This window comes from Oculina patagonica, chromosome 3 (assembly GCF_052425735.1).
Source record: "Oculina patagonica isolate OP01 chromosome 3, crgOcupat, whole genome shotgun sequence".
Classification (NCBI taxonomy): Eukaryota; Metazoa; Cnidaria; class Anthozoa; order Scleractinia; family Oculinidae; genus Oculina; species Oculina patagonica.
The window spans coordinates 22,063,589-22,089,103 of NC_135760.1; the positions used below are offsets into that span (position 1 = coordinate 22,063,589).

The window sequence follows — 25,515 nt, forward strand, 5'->3', positions numbered from 1 at the left end:
AGTAACGCCATTTTAATATTGACCCCTTACTTCCGTGTGTGTGCCCTGTTCGTAGGCTAGCTTTCACTTCACCCAATTTCCGGTTACTCATTACGATTTATACTCGGCAGCTTCATGATACATTGTTTTGAAGGAAGTTCTGATGGAAGATCTTTCCGGGGTAGTTTATCTGAATCCTATCTCAAAAGAAATGGTTAAAAAAGAGAAACAAGAGGAATAGTAAGAAGAACCCGTCATGTAATCATATCAAATGACGTCAGCACATGGGGAAACCCCAGCTGCTGACGCATTGCATACTTCGAACATCGATTCGAACAGGTCGCTTAGAGGAAGAACTTTTTACTTTAAATTCTTCTGTCATCGGAGCAGATTTCCACGTTGTCTTAGCGATGCGCCACCCACCTTATTTGTTTCAGGTAAGCATCAGATGGTAGAATGAGAGGAGCTAGATAAAAGCGAGGTTTCTGATCGAATTTATTTGGGGCATTATATAATTAGGAAAACGAAGAGCGAACAGCTTGAACAGATCGACACAGACAATCCGTCAAGTGCTGACCGAATGACAGTAGCGAAATTTAATACGATGAGCTGCTACAGAGGAATAATTTACGAACCGAAGTGAACACACACAACAACGGCATCTGCCGTGCAGTCGAGAAGAAAGCCGTGACCACTTCGAAGCCCGGGGGGGCACTCAAAAAAGTTTTATACGGGGAGGCTCCGCCCCAAGCTTTTACCCCTTACCCTTTTATATACCATTTTGACAGAAATTGTACCCCTTTCTTATACCTTTTACTGAAAAGAGGTACCCCTTTTATATACCTAAAAGACATGGCGTAGACTTAGAACAGGACGTTTTTTCTTGTCATTTTTATGCAGCGCTTAATAAATTAAAATGATACAGCCATGCCATAAAGTGCGTCTGTTCGAAATATTTTAATTAAAGGCCCTTTTAAAAACCTAAATGACGGATTTTCATACCCTTTCATATACCAAAACTTGTGAAATCCCTACCCTTTTATACCCCCTTCGGGCGGAGCCTCCCCGTATAGGCCATTATATGGAGTACCCCCCCGGGCTTCGAAGACATTAGGCTTGAAGTCGATAGCAATAACCCACTGTTTTACTCGTTTTCGTATTGATCAAGAAGCGAAAATCTGCCGATACTGCTAACAAGAGCACCTCCAACTTAGTAAACTAGCCAAGTTTGTGAGTCGTACATTTGCAGTCATAGCTTTGCAAAGTCGAAAATTTGTGCACACGCTTGTATGCTGGTTACTCCACCCCCTCCCAACCCTTCCGCTCCCCCTCCCACTAACATTCAAACGTCTCTTTTAAGAACCATGGTTTTGCTATTTTGACATATATTTCAAATATGACTTGAGGCTCTTTCCAGCAGTGGTAGATTTTTGCTACTTTCGTTTTGGTCAAAATCTGAAGTTGAAAAAATCGTGGAAGGGTCAGGAGCCCGGAAGGGTCTATTGAAAGGACCACGTGATAACAACATAAAATCGTTCCGGTGCAAATGATAGATACTGCTTTCACTTTCAGCCCACTATCGGTCGCGATTCAGCACAGCACCCGACTAAGGCTGACGACGACAAGAACAGGACCCAAGATCCGTTGCTGTCTACCAAGAACCCTCAGTGTGGGGCTAACAATCAGCCTTCTGATTCCACTCATGGTCAGGAAGACCCATTAAGCTGGAGCGTTGCACCTGAACTGTCATTCAACTGTGGAGATCACGCAAGAACGCGAGTATTTGCTTCCTCCCGTAGTGGCTTTGAATTCCCTGGTAAGAAGCAAAACGTTTTAACGCAGTAGTACAATAATGCGAGTAGTTCCTCGAATTTTTCAGGATCAGTACGCTAGCGCTAGACTGCATCGAAGACGAACGTAATTTAGCTCGTCGGCAACGCAGTTGAGCAAGTCACTTCCGGTTTTTGCTGCCTCCGAACGTTCGGAAAGTGTGCACGAATTTTGCAAAAAAAATCGTTATAATAGTAACATTTGGGAACCAAATTACGAGCAGGTAAACTAGGAGGATAACAATTGTTAATCTTTCTATGCATATGCTTTGCTTTTTATTGAGGGATTTCGAAAATGAGCGGCAGTTTTCTCGGAAACTTGACCAGGGTGGTACAGGGGTTATGCGTGACGCGTGACTTATTCGAGCAAAAATTACGCGTGACACGTTAAAAGAGTTCAAATCTGGCCTTGATCTCGTGAATTACCAGTCCCGTATGACGCGTGATTTTCTTTTTTTTAGGACCGTGATTTTTGATTCCGGCTGAAAACTTGCGTGAAAACTGAAAATATATTACATACCCATGATTCAATTTACAGTCGTAAAGCAAAATTGACACGTTTGTTGTTTTCGGAAAGATAAAAATGTCACTATGTACGCTCATAAATAATAATTCTTGTCGCAAGGTCTGAAATTTGAGATAAACTAATAATAAAGCCAGGATTCGAGCTATGATCCTTACTCTGCTATTTAGGCTAACCGGAGTGCTAGTTGGGCTCACCGGAGTGCTAGTTAGACTAACGGATCCTGGCTCGAATCCTGGCTCGGAGTCGAATTCTGGCTCGAAGTTTAGGTATCCTGAAAATTTCTTAGCGAGGCTTTCGACTGCATCGCACAGTCTTCATCAGCGATTAAAATAAAATGATCCCCACGTTGTCTCGTGAATGCATCTTAGTAGAGTCTTAAGGGCACATGACATCCGCACTTACCACAAGCCTTACAACATACTGAGGTCCATCTTAGTACACCCAAAAGACAGGACACCAACAGAGAAGAAGACGGGCGTAGTATACGACATCGCATGCAAAGGTTGCGGAGAGCACTACATTGGTGAGACAGCTAGAACTCTGGAGAAGAGACTGGGTGAACATCAGAAACCAGCAACATCTGCAATCCGGGAACACCAGTCTCAACCTCTTAGGCCAATCATGAGATCGAATGGAAGGGAGTCAAGATTCTTGATTAAGAGTCCGTAGATGTCAAAAGAAAAATCAAGGAAGCCATCCACATCAGACGCCAACGCCCAACGCTGAACAGAGACGGGAGCTATGATCTTCCCGCCATTTTCAACCACCTGTTGTCACCTGATTAAACAACTTGCATTCACGTGACAACGTGGAGCTCATTTTCAGAAACAGCTGATGACAACTATGCAATACAGTCGAAAGCTTCGCTAAGAAACTTCAGACCCTGTGACTGTGACTTTCGGAAAGGCAACAGTATCATTAAATAGTCAAATCTCCCTGTAAGCGATCAGTAAAAACACCAAAATTTTGCTTGTCAAATTACTATAGCCATGAGTGCTTTATGGATGATGGTTTTTAATTTTCTATTTCTTTGTAAGAGACACTTCAGCGCTGATATGATGATCAATTTTGTTCCTACATTAGAACATTTTATTTCTCATATGCAACGCTCACGACTAACTATTGGTTCATTTTGACTCTGGTAGTATTTTTATATTGCAAATTGGACGCACCAAACTTTCTTCTAATTTCTAGATGCATCCGCCGTTTTTGGGTTAATGGACGCATTTGTGTGTGGTTTTTAAAACCTCTAAAATGAATTTGGAACCCCTTCTTTGGTCTGACCCGGCTCAAAAGCGGAAAGGTAGGCTTGACATTTTTGGTTGTCGCTTCGGGAGCTTAAACTGTTTTTTTTTTTTTCGTTAGACCCTAGGCCTCCTGCCAGGTCAGATAACACCCCTGACTATCCTCTTCCCGTTTTCCACTGTGTGCCGCCAACGCAGCGGACTCCAAGCAAGGAAAGATGTCACATGGTTGGTCAACTGCCACGGGCTGGCTCGCCCTTGGTATCGAGGTACCAAGATTCGTTCTTGTTCTATCAGAACCCCCAGTACTTGCAAAACAATACGCTCTTGCTGCCGCCTCCACCGCATTACAATTCACACTTTCTGGAGGACGAGAGCCAAATTTGCAACCATTCAAAGCCGTGCTTCATGGCCAAACAAACCGGTGCATTTAGTCAGGCAGAGACGTTTAGCTCGAACAGTGGCCCACAGCTACCATTCGACTACACGGCCGACCCAAGAACACTGCAACCAACATCATCTGGCAAGCTTAGCCCTGGTAAGTTAAAACATGTTCATCTTTTTTTTTATTTTTTTTAATTCATCTTGTTAGTATTTTTCTAGATCTCTTTGACAGACAGTCAAGCACTTTTCAAGTTCTTCTCAAGTGTTATCTCCGTAACTAGTTAAGGGGTGGAAAACGGGAGGGAACCGGGAGAAAACGAGTAAAATTTTGCAACATATGCATTGCATTATATTTTGCAGTAGTTATGGGACAAAGAGGGGAGAACGGCTACGGAACGGGAAGGGGGACGGGAGGAGAAAATACGGGAGGCGGGAGTAAAAGGCACGGGAGGCGGGAGGTTCAAATCCCCCTGTCCCACTCCACTACAATGTTTGATGCGCCATGACAGCGGCCAAACGCAAAAATCTAAAGCCACTTCCGGTTTTCGCCGCCTGGAATTTTACAAGAATTTAAAGCAGAAGTGTGCAAGACTTTTGTAGAAAAATGTTATAAAAAAGAGCAGTGGTAAACCAGATTACGTTTGCACGTCGTGGGTTCTTTACTATTTAGTGGCTTCCACACGGTGAGATACAAAGTGGTTTCAAAAACTTTGCTTCAAAGCCTTTGAAGCAAAGTTTTTGAAACCACTTTGTATCTCACCGTGTGGAAGCCACTAAATAGTAAAGAACCCACGACGTGCAAACGTAATCTGGTTTACCATTGTGATTTTTTGTCATTCTTTTATTTTGCAGAGCCTTCCGCTAGCTCAGAAATCATACACCATCCTCTCCCTGTTTTTTTCCGTGTAAAGCCAGCTTTGCGAACTCCAAGTGGGAAAAGATGCCGCAAATCACGCACCGTTTTCACGGATCTGCAATTGCGTGTCATGGAGAAAACGTTTTCAGAGCAGAGGTACCTAGACTCGACAAACCGCGCTAAGTTAGCGCATATCCTGGGCTTAAAAGAAGCGCAAGTGAAAGCCTGGTTCCAAAACAGAAGGATGAAGTCGAAAAAGAAAGTGGCGAAAACTGAAAAGCCCGATAGCTCGGCTGCGACTAAGAAAGCGGACTGAGCAGTCCAGACAGTGGAGATTGACACGGAGACAGAGTGATTATTAGAAAACCTCGAAGATGCCAATAAATTCATTAGTTGATGTAACCCAAGTAAATAACTGACTATCGTGTACCTAGGACAATAGTTAAATGATACGATTGTAGGAAATTTGTTAAGGTCATTGCCCTGTTTTGCATTGCGCATCCTTACTGCGCAGAATTGTACGCGTAATTAGCGCGCGCGCGCGCGAGCACATCAACAAAATGGCGGCTTTTTTCTATGCGGCTTAGTCCGCGAGAGAAGTAAATTGTCACTTTCTCCTAAACGAGCCTGGTGACCTATCAATTTTTTCTCATATTTTGGGTGTAGCGATCAAATTCTTTCTGTAAAATGAAAACAGATCAATTCATGTGTTTGAAAAATAAATTATCGCTAAAAAAGTGTACTTTGCCAGTACTCGCAGAGGAATTATAAAGGAATTATATGGAATTTCCATGGTCGTCCTGCTCCTAAACGAATCTGGTGACCCCCCTTTTTTATTTCAAAATTTAAGTTCCCTTGAAGTAATAAACCAGTAGGCGAAGTTTGGTTAAAAGTCTATGTTCAGTTTTATTTCGGGGCAATGACCTTAAGCTAAGTCAAGGTTTATAGACCTGATTTGCGGTTGGATTTGAGTTTTTCACTACCAGAACGGAGACAGAGGCGAAATTGTGTAAATACAATGTGGAGGGGGACAGGAGGCGGGAGCCTGGGAGAAAAGGGGTGGGAAACGGGAGAAGGGAAGGGTGGGAAGCATGATTTCTAAGGTGGCGGGAACCGAGAGAAAACGAGTGAAATTTTGCAACATTGCATTATATTTCGCAGTAGTTATGGGACAAAAAGGGAAGAACGGCTACGGAACGGGAAGGGGGACGGGAGGAGAAAACCACTCCACTACAATGTTTGATGCGCCATGACAGCGGCCAAACGCAAAAATCTAAAGCCACTTCCGGATTTCGCCGCCTGGAACTTTACAAGAATTTAAAGCAGAAGTGTGCAAGACTTTTGTAGGAAAATGTTATAAAAAAAGAGCAATTGTAAACCAGATTACGTTTGTAAGTCAAAGGGTTATTTAGTAAATCAGGTAACGTCACATATTTTACTCCTTAGTATCTTTTTGAAGAAATAAAAAATTCTGATGGTCACAGATAGTCGCTATGTGGTAAACCCCAAAATTGTTGTTTTGCTCTTAGTTAAAGTTTATCAATGTTCTTGGCCCATTTGAAAATTTATTTTGTGCACGTCATATGACGTCATAGAACAAGTGACCACTAAAATTAAACCTTTTAAGGTTAAAACAGGTTTCTAACTCTATACCAACGAAAACAAGTTTTAACTTCGGCGGGCGGTGTTACCAAATGTCATAAGCCGTGCCTAAACTGTACCTTCCACACGCGCGAGTTGCAACAATGCATTTCACGTGTCTACCCAGGAGCTTTTCTCGCGCGTATTCCTACTCCGGTCAGAAGCCGTGTTCGGCTACTGAAGAAAATTTGTCATTTCTCCTGCACTGAACTCTGATAATAAAGTTTATATATATCGAAGCTCCTAGTCAACCAAGCTAAAGGAACTCAGTGGCGCTGCGCTGGTTTTTGCTGTTTATAGAGATTGAAAATATCCTACTCGTACTTTCACTTTTTTTTAAAGTATACTTACAACAATTTCGCGTGCTTACCAAATGTACCAACAAATTTGATTGCCTAATCAAGGAGATGCTTTTCATAAGAAAACTTAAACCATCCCTAAACGTGCAAACGGACTCGATTCGCGCAAAGGTGTTCACTTGAAGAATTTGTGATCCTTTGTTATTATGTTAATTCGTAGAGAATATAGAAACTGATATCGCATTATTTATTCACTTTGCCTTGAGAATGGTGTCAGGATGACGCCGAAACGTCGGCTTTTAACGTGAATGTTCGCTTATTTATGCTTTAAGAAATCATTATTGATCAAGATACTTATGATTTAGTTTAATTTGATTTCCGTAGTCTTTACTTTTTACCAGTAGTACACATGTATGATGTGTTTCACCGCCAATATATTAATAATCAAGTTTCCGTCTCATGGCAGGTAAAAATTGGCCTGTATCTGCTTTTCATTGATTCACAACTGCGATGTTTAATTTCGATACTTTGTAAAGATAATACTCTAAGGACCTCGGTTAGTTAATTAGTTGACATCCCGGGGTTGACATCCTTAAATATTTGCTCACACGACGCTGTTGACCTTGTACCCGGAAACAAATAGACAACCGATATTCTTCAAATTCTATATTGCAACACTATTTGTTGCATCTAGTCTCACACCGATTTTACAACTGTACATTTGTTTCTAATCAAGAAGCCCGTTAGAGATTGTAACGTTTTTCCTTTCAGTGTTTTTCGCCTTGGCAGTCTTAAACATGGTGCTTTAGTTGTCTTCAGGTGTGGCTAACTCGGTTGTTTTCCGAGTCAATTACATAAGCACTTGAAAAATAATCAGCTTCCGTTCTGAAGCTTCTTTACCTTTTTTCATCACGTCGAGTTATTTCAAGCAAAGAAACGTGATTTTTAAATTGTATCACACACGTTGGTAAAGGTTTTCTCTCCAAAGACTACCGAAGTTAAAAATTTGAAAAACAAATCCCAAACTTCATCTTGATAAAAGAGAAACAATACCGAACTGACATCGCACAATTTCTTTTTTCTTTATCTGACATGCTGATGTTTTTAAAAGAAGTTTGTGTCGTTGGCGATTTCTTTTAAGGCCATTGACACGGAACCTTCCATGAAAAAAAAAAAATACATTTTTCAGACTGGTAATTCTTAAACACAAATCCTAAAGAAATGCATGATCTTGCGCGAATTTTTTCCTGGCGTTTCCAATTTTTTCATAAATATACTATGCAGATTTTTGTTTTCCTAAATGCTGTGCAGTACGCTATGTATATGTAGAAAGTAATTGTACACTTGTCTCTTAGCAACAGCGACCCTTAATGCCGACGTCAGCGGATGCATTGATTGTCATTATTTTTATGACGGATTTCCCTTCATTTAAGATATTCCTTACAGATAATGTGTATAAATTGTCGGATTATCGTACAGAAGAAGCTGCAAATTTTTATAAGACGAAGACGGCAGCCAGAGTACGACATTTTTCGCAAACGGACGGCGTTTGGGCGTCACGTGACACAAGGCTTTTAGGGAAAGTGGACAGTACAGTACGGTGTACTACAGAAATGTAAGTGGCTGTTATTTATTTTTAACTGCTCCCGAGTGACGTCCCCGAGGATTAGTACTATCTTAAGATGGTGTGTCGCCGTACCCACTCAAGAAAGGGGCTTGGTCAAAAACTTAGTCCGTTCTTTATCACTAAATTTTCGTATTAATTTGCATTCTATATGTTGTAGCTTGTACAATTATTTTGATGTTACATTTTAACGTTTGATGACTTTTAGTCGTTTTCGCATTTCCTGCCCTGTCCCCTTACCGGTCCCCTCTGCCTCTCTCTTCCCTAGCCTCCGTACCATATCAGCCATTTGCTCGATCAAGGAAAATTTTTCAAACGAAAAAAAGAACAAACAGAAAACTTGCTTGTTTTACAATTTTTTCATTTGTGTTTGTAATTGTCTGGAGCGTCGATCAGCCGAGAGACAGAGCCATCCATTCAAACAGTGTAAAACTATACACCCCTCTCTAACAGACCCAGTGGAACCCGACCCAGTGGATTATTTTCCCCTACCCAGTGGAAATTAAGTCTCCCCGGTACCCAGCGAATATTTCGATTTTACCCGCCCATTTTTGTGCTTCCCCAGAGACTGTGCGGTGTGACTTTTGTCGAATAAACCTTTTTAAAAAACGAGCCCAAATAAGCCGACCCAGTGGGAAATTGGCCAACCCAGTGACTTTTTTCCCCAAACCCGGTGAAGATAAATATTCCACTGGGTCTGTTACAGAGGGGTGTAACTATTCAAACTTCCTGCAAGGCAGTTCTAAAACAAGAGAGCCTAGAGCACCCCGGGTAGAGCACTAGCCTGCGAACAGGCTCCCAAATGGAGCAGGGCGAAAAATAGATCGGCGAGCGAAGCGAGCTACGCTCGGCTCGTTTCGCTCGCCGGTTTCTTTTTTCGCCCTGTTCCACTTGGGAGCCTTGAGTCAAGTGGTTTATTTCTGCCTTGTGTGGCCCTATGCATTCAAAAGTATTTTAAACTGGACTTTAATACCTATATTGTGTCTATTGTGTTGATTAGAACTCTCAGTCAGGCTGGTTATGTGGTGAAATATCGATAATATAAAAATAATGAATTTAAAATTTTACGTTTCGTCGGACCTGGGTGGGAGAGGGCCGGTGTGAAGATACCGTCTGGTGCTCGCTGCCATTTACCCTATAATGATCGCCAAAAGACTTGATTTTTCCAAAATTTCCCTTTTCAGACGCGGCCTCTATAAACTCTACCCAATGTCAGACCTGAAGTGGTCTCTAATCGCATTTTAGTAAACTACACCATTTATACGTGCAATATAAAATTATATTATTCTTTGCAATTGGTCGCTTTTGTTTCTCTTTTTATTCCAGATTATTGCCTCATAATAACACAAACAGCCTGCCTGAGAAACATATTTCAGACCGAAAGGCAAAATTTTGTCACAGTCTATTCAAACCAAAAAGCTCTAAAACCATTCTCTTGTGAGCGGTACGTACCGTATATAGCTTATAAGAACCCTTTTCTCCCCTCCCTCCCCCCCCCCCCCCCAAACCAATCCTTGGGGTAAACTGGCCTAAACCGTTTACGGTTAATCCACAGCAATTAGTCATTCCTAAACTTCTGTTAACCATTTGTAACAAATTCGATTTTCAAAACCAAATATATGCAATCCCATAGGACTTATTTTCCCAAGATAAATTTCATCCAGATTAAAGAAGTGAGAATTTTGAACGGTTTGGAGATCAAGGAAAACGCATTATTATATAGTCGTTACAAAAACTGCTAAAACAGGGACCGACGGCTTGTTTGTTTTGTTTGATGCTATCAGTTACAAAACAAGGAGTTTTCACGTGTACGGCGAATGAGCATACGATGCGCTTGAAATTATTTTACATGCTGGAACCGGCCGGCGAGCATCACGATATAAACATTGTAATCCATCCGGCACGAGAGAGCACGAGGCTATAACTATTGACGACCACTTCCCTTCGTATGCGAGTCAAGTTTTACCGTGAAAAAGTCCCTTTCCTGTTAAAAGGCTTTAATCCTGCTTGGCATGGGTATACTGTATCCGGTAAAAATACGCTAAGTCATGGCTTTACAGATCGATTAAGCGACTAAATTTGTCTCACGTACTTTTTCAGCGATTCTTATATATATCGAGATGAACTCGTTAAAAATGGTTTGTTTTGACGGTATTAAATTACGAAGGCATAAGAAGATCACGAGTCTTGCGTGCGAGGTCGATTGCGTATGGTGTCCTAGGGGAGAACTGCAAAATACGTTTGGCAACCAGAGTATGTTTGCGGTTTTTGTGGCTGTGTCAATGACGTGAAAAAATATTCTTCTGGCACAAGAAAACAGATATTAGAAATAAGGAAAGTTGTGGAATCTCGTGACAGGAAAAAAATTTGCCGTGATTTTCTTGGGACCACCCATATGTTTTTTGGCGGGAATTCGATTACGACCGATGAAATCTTTCTTTCTCTTTTTGATTGCATTTGGTTGTCGGTGTTCCCAACCAAATAGGCTTCGTTAAGGAAAAAATCACGTTTTTATACCCAGAACTGAGCTTGAAATGACTTCGGCGAATTTCTCGTTTGAGTGCAACCGAGTTAAAAAGGCAATTTGATCTAAGGGGAATCTTCCACGCACTGAATTTTCCGTCCTCTATTTTGGTGTTAGTTATATTTTTACTGTTTGACCTCATTTGCTGATCGCCACTAGTGCGAACATCCCTTATGAAGATGAATATTACTTTAACGTAAGAAAAAACTGCTACTTTCGTGAGTTTCTCGCTGGAATTTTTTTTTACGCCCTGTTCTTGTTCTTAGAAAACAATGTTTTTCTGTACAAATTAAAATATTTAAGGGGAAAACTTGACCTCCATCAAAACAAATGATCGTGTTTTGAGCGATCCCCCATGTTTGAGCTATAAACAGTTTGCACGCCCCTTGCATGCAGAACCCATTCCACTACCTCCGCCACTCCGCTAGCACGTGCAAGACACACACGACAGAACTAATCCTGGAATATTAGTGGTAGTTAGCACGACTTCACTAAGTTTGAAACAAAATAAAAATCGTATTACCTTTGATGTCATGTTTTTCCGTTACCTTAACAAGATTGACCGGCAACGGCTAACCGATAAAAGCCGTATTTTTGTTTTTGAGCGAGCAGATCGAGACTGCACCTTGAGAAAGGCTGTACCAGTGATATGCACTTGCATCAATTTGTTAATTTTCACAGAACGTGTCAATGGACTACAGAGCTACCTCTAGAGGGAATTTGGACACAAAACGGCGTCGCCGGTCAGTGGCAGAAATACTATTGCGTCGTGAAGTTGGCGAAAAAGAAAGTTTGGCCGAAAGGAGCAACTCGGAGTTACATAAGATATGGGAATATTTCGTGAATGGATCTGTTTCATTCCCATCCGTCAGAAATTATTTTAACGCACATTTCACCAAGACAAAGCCAGCTAGCGATGAAATAAGCGATTCAACAGCTTCGTTCAAGATATGGCGAAGAAAGAAACACTCCCAACCAGCATTGATCTGCAAAAAGCAGACTGAGGAACACAAGCGACTGGAAGTCGATAAGATCGACCCGAATAACAGATGGAAAGAATGGGGACCTTATTTGTCCGAGAGGCAATGGGGAACGGTACGGGAAGATTATTCAGAAGATGGAAACTGGTAACAAATTTTATTCTTTTTCTTCTTAAGTTTTTAATCCCATTGCACTCTTTATTTCTTCAGTTAATATTTATTTCTCTTTCGTTTGCACAGTTCAATCAAATCTGTATGATATTTTTGTTTTTAGAAACACACAATGTTTACTCTTTTAACTCGAAGGTCGACTTCAAAACTCTCCTAATGTTTTTCATACATTTACTATGATATCATTTGGGAGAATTTGTCTATAAATCAATTAAAGTCAACACTCATTTCCAAAGACGATCACGTCGATCCTTTATTTCTGTGATTTCTTCTCAGCGTAAACTTGTTATCCAATAATTTAAAAACTAATTTTTCATCTTGAATGGTTTATTTCTAAGTGTCATTCTTTTTGTTCATCTTGACAAGTTTATTTTTCATGTGTCATCTTCGAGGACGAAGCAAGAACTCACACTAAAAAAAAAATTACCTGATCTTTTTATTTCCGGAAATCAACTAAATTGTTAACACCTATTCTTTTTGACTGACAGGTCACGTGTCCTCTAGCTGCGCGCAAGAAATCCAAATATATATTTTTCTTTTTTTAAAAAAAAAGCTAAGTACTTTGAACATATAAGTTCTCGCCTCCTGCTTATCTCGACATACAACAGTCTTTCTCTTTGTTTGATTGCGCCAAAAACGGTTTTACAGATCGAAATTAACACTGCAAGGCTTCAGTAGCGGCGATTTTCTCAACTGATAATCCCGGGTCTTGGTAAGAACACACGATCAAGTACCCTCGGGATAATTGTTTCCGCCGATTATTTTCCCTTAAAATAACGTTTGTTTACATATTTGTGATTTCCGGTTATTGAAATGGTACCTCCCTTAGGCTAGCATGTTCATACGCTACTTAAGCTGCGAGAAAAGATGTATACTTCTGCGAAGTGGTAGAAATATAACTGTTTGCGCCAGAAAAACTTTGTACAAATAAAATTCTAGATTCCTTTAACGAAGAAATACCTTGGTTAAGGGCTCTCTTCGATAAGATGCCCTTGACCCGACCCCTTTGGAGCCGTACTTAAGTATTCTCTTGATGTAAGCGAATATCCCTCATGTTTATATGCGAAGACATGGTCTCCTTAAAGAGTCGCAGTGGATTTTAAATTTTTATTTTTCACGCGTCACGTGCACAATCACGCGATCGCGCGCGAAGTTGATTTCCTACATGTACGTGATTTGCAGTAAATTAACTTGCTTGTTCACAGGCGGCCCAAGCTCTCTATCAGATTACCTTTGGACGCGATCTCTTGCTTACGAGCGGTGTCGTGTTACAAAGATTCGATTTCTAAGGGTTTGTATGGGAAACAACGGTTTTGCTTTAAAAGTAAAAAAAAATGTATATTTTGTGAATAAAGTTGACTTACCTAAGTCAACTTTATTCTGTTTATTCACAAAATATACATTTTTTTACCGTACTTATTCGATTAGGCGCCCAACCTCGAATAAGCGCCCACCTCGAATAAGCGCCCACCCTGTAGGTAGGAAAAGTTAATAAGCGCCCAGCCTCGAATAAGCGCCCACCCTGTAGGTAGGAAAAGTTAATAAGCGCCCAGCCTCGAATAAGCGCCCACCCCAACCTCCCTCATACAAAACCCCTGAAGTGCACAAGAGGAGTATTGATTGTCATTGAAATTGCGATTGAAATTGACTCGAAGCCCGAGTTTTCTAAGTATTCTACAAAAACTTTCAATGAACAGTTAGATTTTGCTTTAGTACATCTTCGCGTTTTATTATAATTCATTTGTTGCGAAATAAACAAACTACTTGCTAAAAATGGTGAAAATGTAATAAGCGCCCAGCCTCGAATAAGCGCCCACCTCGAATAAGCGCCCACTCTCAAGGTTCAAAAATTTAATAAGCGCCCAGGGCGGTTAATCGAATAAATACGGTACTTTTAAAGCAAAACCGTTTTTTCCCATACAAACCCTTAGAAATCGAATCTTTGTAACACAACACCGCTCGTAAGCAAGAGTCACGTCCAAAGGTAATCTGATAGAGAGCTTGGGCCGCCTGTGGCTTGTTTAAAATTTAAAGATATTTACTTTAATGATAAACTCATGCAAGCATAGTCACGTGTTACTCTCGATTTTCAGCTGGGACTATTTCCCTCATGACCACGCCCGATCACGCGCTTATCGATGGGGAGAGGACGGTTTGCTAGGAATCACGGACCGGGAATGTAGATTGTGTTTTGGTTTGGCTTTGTGGAACGAAAAAGATCCAATTCTGAAAGAAAGGCTCTTTGGACTAACTGGAAATGAGGGTAGGAAAAGAATTTAATGAATATTGTAATTCTTGTAGTTTGTCCGCATCAAAGAACTTTATACCTTGATTTCATAGCGATTTTGCAATGATTTTACTGTGCCATTTTCTTCTCTACTGAAATACCTAGGCCTCTAGGTTACTATTGTTAGCGGCCGATTAATTTTAGTGATTTTTCCTGAGCAAATTTAGCGATTTTTCAAAAATTGTAAAAAAAATAGTGATATCGTGTACTTCAGTTATTAATGAACATATGGCTAATATGGAAAGAAATGTTCAGTAAAAGAACAAACTTACTTGAAATTGTAACCTTAAGGTATTTAAGAACTTATTTGTACCTTTAAAATCACGAAATTAAGATAATTAACCAGCATAAGAGTTAGCTATTGTTTCTACCAGCGTAATTTACTGTAGCAAAGATTTAATTGAGGCGCGAAAGCTAAAATAACCGCTTTAAGAGTACCACTCGACTTTTTAGAAAACAATTAAGCCATTATTCAAGTTTATTTAATTGTTCATGCTGATTATTTTGTTTCTCATACGCCAGGTAACCATGGCGAAGATGTGAAGGAATGTTATTACTATCTGGACTCCACTCCAACTCATTCTTACATGAAGGCTCTTTACAAATACCCACAGAATGAATATCCTTATGAACGACTTGTCAGCGAGAATAGAAAAAGAACCAAACAGGATCAAGAGTTTGAACTGACTGATACTGGTAAGTTTCAACATGGTAAAAAGTGGCTTTCCAGTTTTATTTGTATTGTATATACGAAAACAACGTTTTAGTTTGTTTCGTTATTACTTGCAAAAAAAGAAAGAAAGGATGGAAGAAAAAATAATTGCCGAGACCCGGGATTTTTCAGAACTCGTGAGAGTTCTCCGGATTTGAACCAGGGACCTTCAGATCTTCAGTCTGACGCTCTCCCAACTGAGCTATCTCGGCAACCACGGCGTAAGTAACAAAAATAATAAATGAAAACATTTTCAGTTTTAATTTCTGTCACTTGCAGAGAATTTCATATCGTTTCTTGGAGAAAATTTGTTCTACCTTGAAAACGGAATATTTCGAAGTAACAATTATTTCAACAACAAAAAACGTGTAATGTTTTTACTAGAAAAAGTTTGATTGAAAACCAAAAAAAGGTTGCCGAGACCCGGGATTATTCAGAACTCATGCGAGTTCTCCGGATTTGAACCAGGGACCTTCAGATCTTCAGTCTGACGCTCTCCCAACTGAGCTATCTCGGCAGATGTAGAAACGGTTTCCAAAAATATAATACCATATGTTATGGGCTTCTATTGTTGCTAAAGTCGTAAATATTTGTGGTTGCTGCCAAATAGAAAGCAACGAACATCATGAACACTGACGAAAGATAGTCGAGAAATTAAAAACATTCAGCTAGCTTAAAAGAAAGTATATCAATACTTTTGATACACCTTGCATTATTTTATCTCAGTTTACGTAAGAGTTGTAAGAAAAGGTGTTGCGTAAATTGCTTTTTTATTTATTCATTTAAATTTTCGTCTTTACGATTTTAGGCGTGTTTGAAGAGCGACGCTACTGGGACATTTTCGCAGAGTACTCCAAGAACACTCCCAATGATGTTCTTATCAAAATAACAGTAGCTAACCGCGGACCTGATACAGCGCGGGTGCACGTATTACCGACCTTTTGGTTCAGGAACACGTGGAGCTGGGGCTGTGATCACGAGGCGTGCACGTGCGACTCAAAGCCGGAAAGGTGCATGCGAAAGCCAAAGTTGATTCAAATAGCACCCGGTGTCGTGGAATGTCATCACGAAAGTCTAGGCAGATACATTTTTACTGTGGACTCGGACCAGGAAGGACTAACACCAGAACTGATTTTCACAGAAAATGAAACAAATTTTGAGGTAAAGTGGAGTTTGATAACTTTCCTAAACTGGTTGTCGAATCATTTTATTAATAATTATTCCATGCACATTTACAAAATTCTAAAAGCTTCCCAATCGATAAGTATTGAAAAGTTGAGTTCAGGCCGAGATTGTTCGACCGAAACAAACCATTAACCAATCGCTGCTCAAATTTCCGTTCACGTGACATTATGGCGTAGCCAGTCTTAAAATCAAAAATGTTCAAATCATTACTTTTTCCTACACGAGTTTGATAGTTTCGGTTCACTTCAAGAAATGGTTTGAAAACATACTCCCTTACTGGTAAAGGCGATATTTTTCCTTAGAAAACTTGAGTGCTTTGTTAACAATTTCTCTTTTTTTAATTTTTCATCAGAAACTCTACAACACAGCTAATGCCTCGTCTTACACAAAAGATGCATTTCATCGCTACCTTATCGACTGTAAAACCGATGCTGTAAATCCACTCAAGAAAGGCACCAAAATGGCAGCGCATTATGTTCTTACGGTTCCCTCTGAAGAACAGCACATAATTCGTTGTCGCCTTTTAGCCTGCAGTGATAAAGTGCCTTTGCCATTTAATGAGAAGGATTTTAATGAAGTGTTTACCAGGAGAAAATATGAAGCTGATGAATTTTACAAGACTGTCATACCAGGTAAAAAATTTGTTTATGTAATTATATTTTATCCGAATTCATTATAAGAAAGGATGGTCCTAAAAGGAGAGTTTGCTGATACCACCCTTGCGTTTCGCGTTATTTCCGAAAAGGAAAAATGTTTCGTGACAATTTTAGATCAGCTTTCACTGATTCGCGTGTATTTCTATCATTAGAGTCCCTGTCAGATGACGAGGTGACAGTCTCGCGCCAGGCCTACGCGGGATTGCTTTGGAGCAAACAGTTTTATTATTACGTAATTGACGAATGGCTGAAGGGTGATCCCAGCATGCCTTGCCCGCCTCATGATCGTCTACAGGGACGGAATTCGGATTGGAAATACCTGCACAACAAAGATGTGATCTCCATGCCTGACAAGTGGGAGTACCCATGGGTGAGTTTCATCTTGAAATAAGATCTAGATTAACACCATATCGACTGTGAGTCTTTACTCTAAGGGAAGCCCCGAACCAAGTGGCCCATACTGGCGGAGCTTATCCCGGTTTTGACCTGAGTTAAGCGGCTAGGAATATTTCTACTCCTCCCTGAATTGGATGCTAGCCCAGCGCAGGGTCTCCCCCAGCCAGATTTCTCCGATACCCATTTATGCACCTGGGTGGAGAGAAGCACTTTTAGAGTAAAGTGTCTTGCCCAAGAACGCAACACAGTGACCCCGGCCAGGGCTCGAGCCCGGACCGTTCGATCCAGAGTCCAGCGCGCTAACCATTAGGCCACCGCGCCTCTCACTCTTAAGTCTATAGACAATAATTAGAAGTAAGTTGTAGTTGTAAAATTAGCTAAAACAACTATGTTGTCCTCTAGTACGCCTCGTGGGACTTAGCCTTCCACATGCTTCCCTTCTGCAAAGTCGACCCTGAGTTTGCCAAAGACCAGTTGTTATTGTTCCTTCGCGAGACTTACATGGCACCAAACGGACAGATTCCCGCGTATGAGTTCGCGCTCAGTGACGTCAATCCACCCGTGCACGCGCTGGCCTGTTACCGAGTGTACGAGCTGACCGGGAGGACTGGAGAGAAGGACACTGTCTTTCTTGCGAAATGCTTTCAGAAACTTCTTCTCAACTTTACATGGCAAGTAAGACGTGATAGCCAGCTATAGCTAGAGGCGTTTTCTGTTGCAACTGTGCAGGTCAAATAAGCGTTTTAAACAAAAAAGCCATTTTGGCACGAAATCTTTAGTGTTCGATCAAAATGAACACTTATTCAAACCTTTCATTGAGTTATGGCTTCTTAATTTTTCTTCGTGGGACAGTTTATTGCTACATAAGCTAGGTTTACGTAAGAAGGTAGGTGTTTGCCAGGGACACAAGGCTAATCGCGTGCAAGAAGTTTGACCATAATTTACAGATCATCAATGAAAGTCTTCCCCAGTGTTCTAACACACCAAGAAAAAATACACACTCTCTTTGTAAAGCACTGTCCAAACGGAAACGCAAGTGGACGCAAGTAGTCGCAAGTTCAACTTGCGTACAGACGTACGTTGGATGGCCGAACGGACACGCAAGTTTAGTCGCAATTGCACGCAAGTTTGCTTAAAGTCATTAAAATGCTACGCGCTGCAATTCAGTATTTCAAGTAAACTACAAAAAATTCGTTGACTTGCGATGAGTGGCTAAATGGTGAAAAAATTGCGTAAACTTAAGTGCAAATTTGATCTCGACTAAAGTGAACGCAAGTCAATGCAAGTGTACGCAAGTCCTGGCCAAACGGAGACGCAAGTGGACGCAAGTTTTCAACTTGTGAATTATCGGACATTTTCTGAAAGACTTGTGTATGTAATACGTTTTCTTTGTTTATAAACTACATAAATATATGAACAAAATTTTGTGTTACTTTGCAGGTGGGTGAACAGAAAGGATCCTGAAGGAAAGAATATTTTCGGGGGAGGGTTCCTTGGCCTTGATAACATTGGTGAGTATACATCACACTCTCAGTGATCGATCGTCTTTAAATGCTGTTTTTCAGCTCATAGTTCTTTGGTTTACTTTTATTCCTTGCAGGATTATTTGATAGATCTAAGCCTCTTCCTCCTGGAGACCGCCTCTGCCAGGTACAAATCTAGTTTAGTTCTAAGTTAACGCAGTTCCTTGTAAACCATCGTAAAGAAATGCCGTAAATGATGTAATAAACGCCCACTCTCAAATAAACGCCTCGTATCTTATAAACGTCCCCCTTGAGGTGCAAAGTTTGTGTTAGACGCCCCCTTTAATAAACGCCCCGTGTCTAATAGACGCCCCCTTTCAAGAATCACCTCAAAAAACCAAGAAAATGCTCCATAGAGTTAAAGCATGCAATTTATTTAGTTTCTTGCCTGACTGGAACATTAAATAGGCCAACGTAACGATGCTGACATTGTTGACCCCGATGACGATGAAGACATATGCATCGAAATTGAACTATGAACGGCGTCTCCAGGCTTTGCATTAGCGAAGATTAGATTAGTCTCCTACTCACAAACTCTGTTTTGTATCTTACTCCGCGAGCAAACTACGCTTCCTATTTGTTTTGTTTATAAGATCATTTACGGTACTCGCGAAAGTGGGATCTGAAGAAGAACAATAATTTTTTGTCTACAAAATTAAAGAGTGAAAACCTATCCACCTCCCAATCTTTAGTTCAGTTTTGTTCCACTGATAATTCGGTGTTATTTTTTCGAAAAGGCGGACGGCACAGCCTGGATGGCTCTATATTCTGTTGTGATGCTAAACATCTCTTTAGAGCTCGCTCTAAACGACGCTGCATACGAAGACATGGCTGCCAAGTTCTTAGAACATTTCACCAGCATCGCGGACGCTATTAATCAAATGTCGGATGGGTTTGGACTCTGGGATCGGGAGGACGGATTCTATTACGATCACTTCCACAGAGGAGACGAGTTCTTTCCTCTGCGCGTGCGTAGCATGGTTGGCCTGGTTCCTCTGCTGGCCTGTTGGGTGTTAGATGGAAAGTACCTGGATAAGCTGCCCGGTTTCAGGAGCCGGCTAAACTGGTTTATGGAAAACAGGAAAGACCTAGCCTCCCAGGTACTTTGGTCATTCTTTCTCTTTACGATGAAAGCCGATATACGCTGCCCAGTAATTTTCGAACCATCTTTTTAGTAAACTCGGTAGCTATCTTTGAGCAATGTTGTTGATCATTTTACCTCATCGAGTCTTATAAAATAACAAACCTTACTTCTTTTGGGTTTACTTTTCAGCTCAGTCTTTCCTTACTAAACCAAAATCTCTTTTTACACTCCTACACTACAGTACGTTATAGTACACTAAATACTACGCAAATCGCAAAATATCCGCGCGTATCATATGTTAAATCATCGAATAAGATGTATATACTCTACAGATACTCTACAGATACTCTACATATACTCTACAGATACTCTACATATACTCTACATATACTCTACAGATACTCTACAGATACTCTACAGATACTGTACATTTATACCATGCCATAGAAAATACAGCCAATCAGAATACAGGAAAGCCGTTGTATATTTGCGGTATTCAACCCAACCTTCCCATAGTGCGCTGCGACTGTATTCTCGACGAAATTTAGTAAGCGTATTTTCTATGGCATGGTATAAAATAGTTACACAACACTTTCTCGTGGTATACTATGGAATATCCCACTTGTCACTTGTATTTTCTTAAGCCTAAAGGCTCGTGTGTATACCGAGAAAATACAAGTGACTCGTGGGATATTCCATAGTATACCACTCGAAAGCGTTGCATAACTAGTATATACTCTACAGATACTCTACATATACTCTACATATACTCTACAGATACTCTACATATACTCTACAGATACTCTACAGATACTCTACACTACAGATACTCTACACTACAGATACTCTACAGATACTCTACATATACTCTAGATATACTCTAGATATACTCTACATATACTCTACATATACTCTACATATACTTTACATATACTCTACATATACTCTACATATACTCTACAGATACTCTACAGATACTCTACAGATACTCTACAGATACTCTACATATACTCTACATATACTCTACAGATACTCTACAGATACTCTACAGATACTCTACATATACTCTACAGATACTCTACAAATACTCTACAGATACTCTACAGATACTCTACAGATACTCTACAGATACTCTACACTACAGATACTCTACATATACTCTAGATATACTCTACAGATACTCTACATATACTCTACAGATACTCTACAGATACTCTACAGATATTCTCTACAGATACTCAACAGATACTCTACAGATACTCTACATATACTCTACAGATATTCTCTACAGATACTCTACAGATACTCTACAGATACTCTACAGATATTCTCTACAGATACTCAACAGATACTCTACAGATACTCTACATATACTTTTGTAACCTTACAGATACTCTATATCTGCATAAACTATCGAAAACTATACATATACGTCAATAACGTCGAATTTAATTACATTATTAGTGAATGAAAGCTCTACATATACTCAACTTTTGCTTTACTCTACTCTACTCTACTCTACCCTACTCTACTCTACTCTACCCTATCCTGCCCTATCCTACTCTACTCTGCTCTACTCTGCTCTACTCTGCTCTGCTTTGCCCTGCCCTGCCCTACCCTACCCTACCCTACCCTACCCTACCCTACCCTACCCTACCCTACCCTACTGTACTGTACTGTACTCTACTCTACTCTACTCTGCTCTACGCTTTTTCAAGTTTGTTTTGTTTTTAAACAGATCGCCTACTTGAATCCAAATGACAACTCGTACCTGCTGGCAATTCCTTCCCGTGAACAGCTTCGTAGTTTACTGTGGTACATGTTGAATGAAGATGAATTCTTGTCGCCTTATGGCATCCGCTCTGTGTCTCGTTACCATGAAAAGCATCCTTATGAGCTGAACTTGGACGGAAACAAATACAAAGTGGATTATGTTCCAGGCGAGTCCAACACTTACATGTTTGGCGGCAACAGTAACTGGCGGGGACCAATCTGGTTTTGTGGTAAGTATAATAGAACAAACGTATCTCTAAGAAAGCAACAACGTACCGTCAAAAAATCCAAAATGTCGTCGCGCAGAAAATTCATTAGCACCACCTCACTGAAAGTCAGTGAGTTAGGGTCAATAAATATCCCATTTGAGAGCTAAAATGAGATTTCAGCTTTCTAATGGAAGTAACGTTTTAATCGTTTAAGTGCCAATATCCACATACAAATTCTCTTGACTGATCTCCATACATATAGTATTATTATAGTATTAAATGGGAGAATCTGTACGAAGATTAAAGCAGTTTTTCTTTTGGTGATAAATTTATTTATTCTCATAACATTTTCTCTTGATGGGAAATTGATACTGTGAGGAGGAATTTGATTTTAGTCACTTGTGAGACATCGAGGATTAATTCCCCGCGAGGCGAGGCCGAAGGCCGAGCGTAGCGGGGTGTATAATTTTGTCCCTCAAAGGGCTCAGGGGGGATGAAATCTCGTGTGGAGTTTACGGTCATATATATTTGTGAGCTTGGTGTGTGGCGGAAATGACGTCACACGGCCGCGCGCCGGTGGCCTAATGGTGTGAGGCGTCGAACTTGAAATCAGATCTTCGGGACTGAGGGCAGGGATTCGAATCCGGCTAGGGTTTTTTTTTTGTGGGTTCGAATCCTGAGCCTTTCATTTTTATCGTTTTTCTTTTCGGATTAAAAAAACACTGATTTCCACATAATACTACCTCAACACCTATTCAGGCTATAAACCTTTCATCGCCATCAGGGGCGCAATCCTCCTCAAATAAATGTCCAAAATGCGACTATCCAATAATTTGTCGATGATTTTGAAAATAGCCTGCGCCGGGCTCCTGCCTGCGCTTCCCAACGCTTTATACCTCTTTACGAACCAGAAAGAGCCGCCATCTTCAAAGCGGAGTAGACCCTGGGAACGAGGGTGTCGCGGCCATGCCCGTTACTAGGCAACAATAACAAATCACCGGTTACGTGGCCTGAGGCTATAATTTATGCCCCCGGCCACTCGCGGGCGCACTCTTTATTGTGCTTTCTGTGGAGGAGCCAGTGACAAAACAAGCTGTGAGAAAATATGTTGAATCTGGCCGCAGTTCCTTCAGATTCCACTGGAAATTCAACAAATATATCTTCCTGCCTACTGTGGAAAATTGAATATGTTCAATTCAATTAATGTTCAACTTCAAATAATCCACTCCTTATTTATAACACCCCCCCCCCCCCCTTTCTCCCCAACTCAGAGCTTCGCGAGACCCTGCGAGTCACGTATTACTAGTATTTTTTGATCAACGACAACAACTCAATTATTTTTTTTTGCTATAGTCAATTACCTGATTGTGGAAGCACTCAAACGTTACGATTACTTCTACGGAACTAGTTTCAAAGTTGAATGTCCAACCGGTTCTGGAAATCTAATGCGTCTTAGAGACGTAGCGATGGAGCTTTCCCGGCGATTGGTTTCAGTATTTCTCCCGGACAAACTCGGTCACAGACCCTGTCATGGTAAAGAGGAGCGATACGCAACGGACGAGGACTGGAACCATCTGGTGCTGTTCTACGAGTACTTTGAGCCAGAAACCGGAAGAGGATGTGGCGCCAGGTGAGTAACCAGGCCTTCTGTGTAGGATCCACCAATTATAGTCAGGAAAAAGGCGATAATTACCCAAAAGGCACACGGATGGTTCAATCCAAAATGGCACTTTTTTATTTTTACGCCGACGAAAAGGCTATTCCAAGATATGTCAGTCACCAAAATTTCAGCTTTCAAAGGGTATTCAAACCCTATGAAATCCTGTCTGAAGTGGTTTCAAAATTGAGAACCGGCCACCGCCATCTTGGAGTATGCGTGACGTTAATGAGCTCAACTTTTACTCTCTTGGAGTTTAGTTTGTGCAAAATGATGCTGTACAAACAAACAGGCATTTCGAAAAACAAGCCAATACAAAATTAACAAGGAGTGTCAAGTATTTAAACAATGATTACATGTATACTAAACTTCAGGTTGAGCTCTTTGATCATGACGTCTCACATACATCGCGAGACTGCTCCGTCACTCCAAGATGGCGGTGGCCGGTTCTCAATTTTTCGACTACTTCAGACAAAGATTTCAAAGGGTTTGAATACTCTTTGACAGCTGAAACGTTGGTGACTATTCTCTTGGAATTACCTTTCCGTTGGCGTGAAGAAATAAAAGCGCCATTTTGGAATGAACTTCTCCTTTAAGAAAAAGTACAAAGTACTTCTACACACACCCATTGCTGGTTGGAGCGTTCTTGAATCATGTTCTTCTACAATTTTAAATCGTTTCTGATTCTTTTTTCAGTCACCAAACAGGTTGGACTGCTCTTGTGGCTCCGCTTTTTGATAAAATCGCCGTCGATAGGAACAGAAACGCCATCAGGAGTTTGAAAACGCTTTGAAAGTGAAGAAAAAAAAACAGAAACAGAAACAGTCTGCACGACGAGGCAACTACTCTGTAAACTATTACTCACTTGAATAAACAATTTGAGGACTCCTGACGAGCAGCAAAAAGATCAATGTTCTTACTTTAATTGCTTTTTATTTATTGTAAATGCGTGCACATATACACATTGTATATACTTTCATATCACGTCCATTAATGTTGTTTATTGAGTTCTGAATGGCTCAAAAACTAATTATTGGGCGATAGAACGTCATTGAAACTCGCAGTTGCTATTTCTGCAGAATTGTTCAAAGAGTGTCCGGTCGTTTCGTCTACGAGCGGTTTCGCTAACGACCAGTTCGCTAAATATAACGAGTGGATCTGATCCCTATCGACATGTTTTTTTTTTTCAGTTGGTCAAATGCCGTTTGTAGTTAGATAGATTACATTTGACGACATGCAACATTCAGTTGTCAGTCTAGAAAAGCGAAACTTGGGTTGTTTGAAAAGAAAAAAAAAAAAAACAAAAGGATCAAAGAAAAATATCTGACTCAATCATTCTGAGCTACTAAAAATCGCAGAAATATATTTTAATCAAAGTTAATTGTCATAGAATTTTTTAACTCGGGAAAACAAATGTAAAACAATGTACAGCTTTTGGAAAGGAAAACAGTACAGAGATTTAAGACTGATGCACTATTTAGAGCTTGTCGTCAAATGCACACTTTAAAGAGCCTTCAACAGTTAACAAAAAGCATTGTTGGGAAGGGAAATCAGTCGAAACAACAACATGTTTTTTGCTTAAACTTCTAGTTAGTTAGAAAATCAATACCTTTGCCTATGTCCCCTTTTATAGCAGGCTAAGGTAAAATCGTCCAAATGGTGACAAGAAAGCCTATTTGAAGTTAAAGTAATGCCCTGCAGAAACGGCCATTAATACCATCAGATATTTGCCAACAAGGGGGAGTTTGATTGTGATTGCTCTGATTGGTTTAGTTTGTGATTTATCAGCCGACGTCTTGGAGACATTTCCGGGTGCTAAGTTGTCCGTTTCTCCAACCTCGTCCCCAGGGTCCTCTCCACTATATAAAATGGCGGGAGGGACGATGAGAATCGAATGAGAAGACCGGGTCGAGTTTGTCCGTTTCTAAAATTCCCCCACAAACATCAGGGTTTTCCGAGTCTAACACGGGGGTGGG

General features: G+C 40.6%; 2 protein-coding genes and 1 non-coding gene across 4 annotated transcripts; 2 read left to right on the forward strand and 1 right to left on the reverse strand.

Annotated features, from left to right (window-relative positions):
* The first annotated feature begins 50 nt into the window (after nt 1–50).
* Nucleotides 51–5,847, forward strand: LOC144645369 (uncharacterized). Of its 2 annotated transcripts, XR_013569265.1 has the most exons (5): nt 51–416; nt 1,552–1,795; nt 3,700–4,116; nt 4,815–5,292; nt 5,749–5,847. XR_013569265.1 is itself a non-coding variant. In XM_078504926.1 (4 exons), the coding sequence occupies exons 1-4, from the start codon at nt 264–266 to the stop codon at nt 5,132–5,134; spliced, it is 1,134 nt and encodes a 377-aa protein (XP_078361052.1). In that variant the 5' UTR covers nt 51–263; the 3' UTR covers nt 5,135–5,841. The 2 variants fall into 2 exon arrangements, 1 of the variants encoding a protein (XP_078361052.1); XM_078504926.1 differs by having other exon boundaries at nt 4,815–5,841.
* A 2,410-nt stretch (nt 5,848–8,257) lies between these two features.
* Nucleotides 8,258–25,503, forward strand: LOC144647063 (uncharacterized). Its single transcript, XM_078506806.1, has 14 exons — nt 8,258–8,373; nt 11,588–12,033; nt 14,151–14,320; nt 14,867–15,040; nt 15,865–16,217; nt 16,594–16,873; nt 17,050–17,267; nt 17,696–17,964; nt 18,734–18,804; nt 18,894–18,943; nt 19,554–19,916; nt 21,639–21,903; nt 23,236–23,512; nt 24,236–25,503. Exons 2-14 carry the CDS (start codon nt 11,597–11,599, stop codon nt 24,330–24,332), a joined length of 3,024 nt encoding a protein of 1,007 aa, XP_078362932.1. The 5' UTR covers nt 8,258–8,373; nt 11,588–11,596; the 3' UTR covers nt 24,333–25,503.
* Nucleotides 15,192–15,275, reverse strand: Trnaf-gaa (transfer RNA phenylalanine (anticodon GAA)). The gene has a single exon. It is a non-coding gene; the product is annotated as a tRNA-Phe (tRNA).
* Nucleotides 25,504–25,515: the final 12 nt, after the last annotated feature.

Excerpts from the sequence above, each read along its gene's own strand:
- LOC144645369 (XM_078504926.1), top strand. The coding sequence starts at position 264 with ATGGGGAAACCCCAGCTGCTGACGCATTGCATACTTCGAACATCGATT. Across the intron at positions 417-1,551 it reads ACCCACCTTATTTGTTTCAG|CCCACTATCGGTCGCGATTC; the intron begins GTAAGCATCAGA and ends TTTCACTTTCAG. Across the intron at positions 1,796-3,699 it reads TAGTGGCTTTGAATTCCCTG|ACCCTAGGCCTCCTGCCAGG; the intron begins GTAAGAAGCAAA and ends TTTTTTCGTTAG.
- LOC144647063 (XM_078506806.1), top strand. The coding sequence starts at position 11,597 with ATGGACTACAGAGCTACCTCTAGAGGGAATTTGGACACAAAACGGCGT. Across the intron at positions 17,268-17,695 it reads ACAAGTGGGAGTACCCATGG|TACGCCTCGTGGGACTTAGC; the intron begins GTGAGTTTCATC and ends GTTGTCCTCTAG. Across the intron at positions 18,805-18,893 it reads CCTTGGCCTTGATAACATTG|GATTATTTGATAGATCTAAG; the intron begins GTGAGTATACAT and ends TATTCCTTGCAG.